This window comes from Hippoglossus hippoglossus, chromosome 4 (genome assembly GCF_009819705.1).
Source record: "Hippoglossus hippoglossus isolate fHipHip1 chromosome 4, fHipHip1.pri, whole genome shotgun sequence".
NCBI lineage: Eukaryota > Metazoa > Chordata > Actinopteri > Pleuronectiformes > Pleuronectidae > Hippoglossus > Hippoglossus hippoglossus.
The window spans coordinates 26,547,513-26,555,400 of NC_047154.1; the positions used below are offsets into that span (position 1 = coordinate 26,547,513).

Sequence of the window (7,888 nt, forward strand, 5' to 3'; positions counted from 1 at the left end):
CACAAACATTTACTTGAACTTAGAGCTGAAGGTCAAAGATCATAGTTACTGTGACTCACTCAACATGTTTTTGAAAAAAAAAAAAATTTCATTCATATTTGGCACCAATGTTCAAATGAAACCTAATTTTTTTTCCCACTCAAATGGACAAAAACTTTAAATAAATGAAACGCCGCTGCTGTAGCTCCATTAACGAAGCGTGGCCTCAAACTGAAGATGCAGGGACACTTGCAGGTTGCTGTGCAGTAAAGAAGCTCCTGGCACAGACACAGTGTGGGAATCAAATAGCAGTTAATTTGAGTACTTGAAAACAAATCTGTGATTGGCAGTTTACCTGCTATTAGAGAGCAGTCGATATGTTCAACAAAGCTCTCGCGGTCAGCACTTTAATCCTCACAAAATGCAATGGGAGTGATCATATTCATAATCATTTCAAGTTTAATGAGTTTGTCGTCCGCCATAAAATCACATATGAGGATCCACTATATAACAGGATCTGATGGGGTCAGCAAGTGATGTCACCTACCGAATATAAACCCTCGGGCGTCATCCACAGCAGTGGCAGGTCTGATTTGTTGAGCGAAATGTGTGTCAAACCGCAGCCCTATAAGATGATCCAGAGAAACATTTGACAGCGAGCTGATCCTGGGCTGCCCTGGCACCCAGGGGTGCAGGAACACGGGCGTGAGGGCGGTGAGCCGGGCTCTGATGGCAGCGAGTCAGGGGCGCTGTGCTCCAGGGAGAGTTGACCAAGAGTCCATAGCGTTCCTGGAAAATTGATCTCTAGACCGTACGCACACACACACCCACAAACACACACACACACCAATACACTATTTCTAGACCAATCTGCTTCCAAGTCCCACACTCGTCACCCCTCCACACACAGACACACACTCCTTGCAGCCTGCACCCCAGAGTGCATATAATTAGCTTTTCTGACAGGTGGGAGGGATCGGATCTCGTGGAGAATGAGGCTTCCAATTTACACCCATATTACACTGTCACACACACTCAGTTGCAAACATGAATGTGAAAGCTGGAGCTCTCATGCACAATGCTCCTCAGAATGACGCTAACTGTGACCCACTTGCTCAACTTGCACATTAAAGGAGATACTGGGCGTCTCTTATTCTTGAGAACTTAAAAAAAGAGGTTGCACCTAATCAGGACTTTGGCTCTTTTCCCACTAGAAATCATTTCGGAGAATTCCTGACGTGCGCAGTGAGATCATTGAACCACAGCTCGAGACGTTTCGTTTCAAACAGATCCTCAAATTTTGTCATGATTAAAGAGAGAGGAAGAGACTGGAATTCATCCAGGTGTAATTTTAAGAGGCGACATCATGTTTGAATATGAGGAACACTCTTCTCGGTGGTGCAGTGGTTTCCTCTGCGCTCTCAACAAATCATCCTGCCGACTAACTGGAGACTTTCTGTTCCCCTCATCCCTGCCTGGTTTCCTGTAGGTGCTCAGGTTTCCTTCCACAGGCCGAAAACATGCAGGGTTATCGACGACTCTGAATTCAAACTGAAACTGAGCGATTGTTTCTGCTCAATGTCAGATGACGGATATGTGGTTGAATGGAGCTGCAGAAACCCTCTATAGACGTTGTTTATGAGCTTCAAACCTAACGCTCTGTTTGTCTCTCACCACCAGTGTAAGAAGAAACACACTCTGGTGTGTCCCGACTTCTCAAAGACCGGCTCCTGCCCTCGAGGAAGACGCTGCAAGCTGCAGCACCGTCAACGTGCCAAACAAAGCACCAGCACCACCGCACCGCCGAGGAGAGGGCGAACCAAGGATCCCACCAAGAGGTTAGAGGAGCAGATTGTTGAGTTCAATCATTACTGACACAGACCATCATCTTTGTAATGAAGTTCAACTTTGATCCTTGGTAATCGTGTTTTCCGTGTCTCCCCCAGGCCTCGTCTGTCTGTTGTCATGCCCCACACTCTGCAGGCAGCTCCAGTGACGCCCACCAGAGGTCCTCTGGCCCTGCCGTCCTTCATCTCCCTCTCCAGCTCCCCAGAGGAGCCGGACACCCCGGACACGCTGCCAGACAAGACCTCCCAGGTTAAAGGTAACAGAACCCACAGCGCCTCAGAGTGACCAGCAGCTAAACGTCTCTGTGTGGCATGAAACTGACGCTCAAAGATCTGCAACCAGGGACCAGGTGATGGTCTGGTGGCACCGTGGAGCACAGCAAGAGGGTTCTGGGTCTGAACCCAACGATTGACCAGGGCCTGTATCTGGGTTTCCTCCATGTGCTCCGACTGTTTAAGTGATCTGAAGACCATAAAATACCTGTAGGTGCGGATGTGAGTGTGAAAGATTGTTTGTCTCTAGCTGCTTTCAGATGTACACTGAGGACCGGACGTTCTCCTGAAATGTTCTGGAGGTTCATTTTCTGTAACTTTTCCTGCAGCCTCCTAGTAAAATGTCTGGAGAATGTCAGAGTGAGTCCATGTGAGAACACGGCAGGTAGATGTCTGGAACATTCACAGCGAGCGAGTGGACGATTATAAAATATCTCAGGATGAAGAAGAGGAGCGGTACGTGTAGAAGCTCTGCTCAGGCTCCGCCCCTCGCCTGAATGTTCCCCACATGTTCCTGTTGTTGTGAACGAGTCGGACCTGAACAATCTGCTGCTTCACATGAGAAACAGAAACTCCAGAAAGTATCCAGACATTTTTCAGAATAACTTTTTCAGAGACTATATCCCACCTCTCTGCCCTCTCATGTCAGCTGGGATCAGCTCCAGCTGCCCTGCGACCCTCAAAGGATAATAAGTCTGATAATGGATGAATGGATAAAAGCTCTGAGCTGCCCAATTCACACTCATGTCTTTTCTTCTGTAAATCCCTGAAACAATGCTCTGTGGGTGAGATATTAGTTGGACTCTGCATTTCTTATCTCAGGATTTCTCATCTACTGATGAGACTGACGCCAAAACTTTAAAGGATAAAGATCTCAAAAAGATAAAGGAAGTATCTCCGTTTGATGTGCTGTAGAAGTTCAGAGGAGGGGGGGGGGGGGTCTAAGCTGCAGACAGATACTGATGATGGGAGCGGACCTGCAGACTGAGCGTGATGATGCTCAGGGGAGGAGCGATAATGTTCAGAGCACAGAGGTAATAATATTTAGGTTTTGGGAGCAGCACAGCTGAGCTCTCTGTTGACAGACTTGACAGATAGAGGATTAGGAGAGAGGCTGCACCCCCCCCCCGATCCTCCCCCATTCTCCACCCTCCTCCTCACCAGGCCTGACCATCCACCTGCTCCTGCTGCATTCACTCACACACAGTGGCTGCCACCGCAGAGCTGTGGTCCACCACCTGTTTTAGCATGAAACACAATACTGAAAAGTAAAAAGAGAAATGATCAGATAAAGTGAAACAAAATCCTTGGATCTTCATATAATTTGCTCCAAAGTTGAGTAAGTTCTTCTTCGGTCCATATCCCGAGTTTTAGGAGAATCAGTTGAGTAGTTGGAAAGGGACTCGACCTTTGACCTGTTCTGAGACGTGTGTAACCCTCTAATCTACACACACACACACATGTCCCACAGGTCTATTAAGGTTGTTGCAGCAGACGTGTTTGTTTGGTTGTCTCTGTCTGTCTGTGTGTGTGTGTGTATTGTGTGTGAATGGAAGTTTTTGATTCCCCCCCAGTCAGGTTGGTTTGTGCTCTTAAGTATTACTAATGACGCTCTGGTCCCTCGCTAACACTCCGCACCGCCCAGAGCCTCATTAAAGGTGGAACTCAGCCAAATAAGCTCCTCTTCACTTTGCATAAATTAGCTGTGATGTAATGTATCACTGACACACACACACACACACACACACACACACACACACACACACACACACACCTGCTCTCTTCCTCATTTACTCATCAGCTGAGATGTCGTCAGTCAGCGTTTCAGCAGAATTCAACACATAGTAGATCAGAGTCAGTCACACATGAGAAAACACACACACACACACACACACCCCTCATCTTCTTCTAACCGTTTCTTCTCCTCTTCTCTTCTTGTCGTTCCCCGTCAGAGAAAAAGCTGCAGATCAAACCTCGGCTGTGAGACGAAGACGACAAAGATGTCTGAGCTCCAGGTTTGTCCTGATGGTCTGTGTCTCTTCCCTCTGAACCGTTTTAACTCAGGGCCGCAGAGTTTTTATCACTTCAGGTTTACGCCACACATCAGTTTGAATGTTTACAACAGGATTTCACATCAGGTTTTATAAGTCAAAGAAAAAGACAAAATAAAGTTTGAACTCTTACCGTGTGTTGCGTCACTGACTCTTTTTCACGTGTGCGTGTTTGTGGGCTGTGTGTTTCCGTCGTGTGTGTGTTTGAGTCGTCGTGTGTCCGGAGCATGTTCGTGGGGGTTTTCATCACGGAGGTGGAGACGGAGGCAGCAGAGGCCGTCACTTTAACGTCCTGGAGACGAGACACACGAGTCTCCGGTGACTTCCTCCTCACCAAGTTCCCCTGAGCACAGACCAACCGACGGTAAAACACTCTGAGAGAAACTAACCAGCGCTGATCCTGAGAATGAGACAATATATTTGTCTTGTTTTGTGTTTCAGGACTGAACAATGACTTGTTTATTATCACAGTTATTACAACAAGATGGTCTTTATGAATGGAGAGCGCCAGTGTAATGTTCTTTAACACTGTTGCATTATGGGTAATGTGAAGCTTTAATATGTAGCCAGGCTAGTGATTGTTCTCGTGTGTCTGAGTCTCGGCTGTAACATGAGGAAATAAAGTAGCATGTTAGCAGCTGGGACATGGACCGAACTAAAAACTAAACGTTTATGTGAAATAATGTTGTTTCTTAAAGATGGTTTCTGTCATTTTAAGTAAAACAAAAACTTTTGACTTCCTCAATTTTCACATAAAATCATATTTAACATAGAAATTATATGTAAAGTAACAAAAAAGAAGACAAGTTTAAATCTAGTGATTCCACATGGGACCACAGACGCACTCAGGATTAAAATCAGTTTTCAACTATGTTAAAGTCACATCTTCCTCCGCAGAGAAATACAGTTACTTTATTTTCCCCCAAATCATCCTTCAGTGTGTGAAGACTTGAAAACACCACTTTAACATTCATTCTTCATTCTTGTGCTTCGTGACTCCTCGTGTTCGTGTCTTCATGTAAATGTGGCAGTGAAGAACAAACAGAGAGGACGATGGGACGCGTAACTCATCCGCTGCTCTCAGGCCTCTAATAAAACTATTAATACACGGTTTGTGTGTTTAGAGTGAGAGTCTCACGTTTACAGTATTAATTTACTGTTTAACCAAGACGACAAACAAACCACATGACTCTGAGGAGCAGCAGGACAACTTGGGTTGTGACCGATGACGTTTAACGAGAACACAAGTATAGACAATAGAGTAATTGAGGCAACAATCTGTCTGGTATCTTTTTGTGTAAAAGAAGAACAAACAGCTGTCCTTAAAAAAGAGGAGAGGGGTTTTCAGGGTGTGGGACTCGTGCTTTTCCAACTTCCTTCTCTAACAAAACAGATGAGCCGGTCGACGGCCGTTCAGCAACTTGGAAACTGTCGTGTACAGATCGTCACGTACGACACGTGAAACTGTTCTGTACATTTAGTCAGGATGGATGTTTGTGTGAGTGCGACTGTTAAAGTCCATTCTCCCTGGTGGATCGACAGCAGCGGGCGGAGATGGAGAGCTCGACACGTTTCTCAGAAAAGGCAGAAGACAGGAGGCCATCACTCTTCTCTTCTCACCGCGCTCCCCCCCCCTTCCTCCTCACCCACGTAGCTCCTCTCCTGTGCTGAAGACATAAGTGCCTTAGACAGATGTCTGCTGCCGCTTGTCTAAAACCCTCAACGCGAGCTGCTGAGCTCGGCAAACTCTAATTAAGATCAATATTTCAATTTTTAGTAAAAGCGCAGGAGACGGAGAGAGAAGACGGAGGGAGAGAACTCATCTGTCCACGGAGACTCTGGAGACAAAAGGAAAGGTCAACTGTGATTCTTCATCCTGTGAGTTGGAGAGATTGTGTGGATCAACATCCTCCGTTCAGTCCAGGAGGTTTCTGCTCTTCAGCTTCACTTCACATTCTCAGTTTTTAACGACTTGGATCTTATTTTTGTGGAGTTGTCCGTCAGTCTTACTTGTTATAACTCAGCGAAATAGATTCTTAGATAAATTAACTTTACAGTTAAGTTTAAAGTTGTTTCTCTGCCCACAATCCAGTTGGATCATGACGCTGCACATAAAATTACACACATTGCAAGATGACTAATTTAGATAAAAACCTTCCCTGCAACAAAGTGAACGGTTAAATTGGTCAAATACTAAAAACACTTGTCTAAGAACAAGACAAAACAAATGATAAAACCATATTGTGTTTTTGTTGGGCGTCGGACAATCTGCAACCTTAAGATGCTTCATACTGATTTCGACTTTCCTCGAAAACGTAACTTTATTTTTGGCCTTTTTTCCAAACCATTTTTCACGTCATTCCCCTTCTCTCTCTCTTTTCTGCCATTTTCTTGACCTCTGACCCTGTGAAATAAACATTAAATACCCACAACATGATTGCATGGGGTTGACACGGCAGCCAGATGTTTGGTGAGTTTACCACACGTGCCTTTGAGCAGCAGGTTCCTGGTTCCACTACTGGCTGAACCAGTTACTGCATCGTGTCGTTGACTCCTTCACCCTGTCTCCCGTCTGTTCTTCACTCTCTCTATCCAATGAATGCAGACATATGCAGGAATTCACTTTTTAATCTCACTGGCATTAAATTAAGATGTTTAACATTATAACTGCACCTGATCAACGTTGGAAAGTGAAAACCAGGTTCATCACAACTTGTTGAAGTATGTCTGCACTTATTCTCTGCAATGATCGACTCTTACCAACGTTTCAGGTGTTAGCAGAACTATTACTAGATTATCCGACTCCTGTGGTTTCCTTCCTCCACCCTTCTTTGTAATGTGCTGATGGTCGGACAGCAGATGACTGACTGGATCCAGGTGGAAATCATGTGTTGAAGTGTTGTTTTTCAGCTCGGTTCAGAACCACGTTTCACCCACGTGGGCTCATCTCTTTATCAACATGTGGAAAACAGGTGAGTAAAACACTGACGCTGTGAAGATATTGTTTTACGATCATCTTTAGGTTCTGATGAAGTTCTCTCTCTCCTCCAACTGCTTTCATCTCTCCATCCAACTCCTCATTATGGAAGTACTCTGTTGAGTATCTGCTTCTGTTCTGACACACTCATGTAAACTCATATTCTTGCAGGTTTTTGGCTGTTTCCTAAACATGTGACGTTAATTAGAGTTGATGACTAAACTAAATGTTGGTGGAAACTTGTCACATGGGTCCACACAGGTTCCCCTGACTCTTCAGGCCCTGACGTCTTCAGCTTCTACACTGTCACTGTCCTCAGATTTCAGCTTTTACTTTGGTGAGTGAAGTTTATCGCATTAATCAGGAAGTGCTGATTAAACCTCCAGGTTCTCATCTTCCTCCTTCCAGCTTCACTGTCCTCACGTCTTCTGCGTCTCTCAAACCAACGACCTCTCATCACCCTGGTGAACAAACGTGATTTCTATAAGCGATTCCTCCTACATGTGGTGAAACGCCTGATTACTAAAGTAAGCCTCCCTCTTACTCTCACCGCCGTGCGCGTGCATGCGTCCCACATCTCTGCACAATTAAAGCTGATTCCTCCACAGCGGCATTAGAGACTTAACCACACTGACAAAGAAACCCTCCTCCGGGCCTCAGATAACCCTGAGCCACCTCCTGGAGCCGGCCTTTTCTTACCCTGGATGCTGGCTAGCTTGGCTCAGAGCTCGCCGTCGATCCTCCACCTTGCTGATGTCCGT

General features: G+C 45.6%; 1 protein-coding gene across 1 annotated transcript in view; it reads left to right on the plus strand.

Moving 5' to 3' along the window:
- Positions 1 to 4,286, plus strand: part of zc3h3 (zinc finger CCCH-type containing 3) — a 51,440-nt gene extending 47,154 nt beyond the window's left edge. The window contains exons 11-13 of the mRNA XM_034582213.1: positions 1,660 to 1,817; positions 1,926 to 2,083; positions 4,052 to 4,286. Coding sequence (XP_034438104.1) covers positions 1,660 to 1,817; positions 1,926 to 2,083; positions 4,052 to 4,083 — 348 coding nt within the window. The 3' untranslated portion in view covers positions 4,084 to 4,286. The remainder of the gene's footprint in view (positions 1 to 1,659; positions 1,818 to 1,925; positions 2,084 to 4,051) is intronic.
- The last annotated feature ends 3,602 nt before the right edge of the window (positions 4,287 to 7,888 follow it).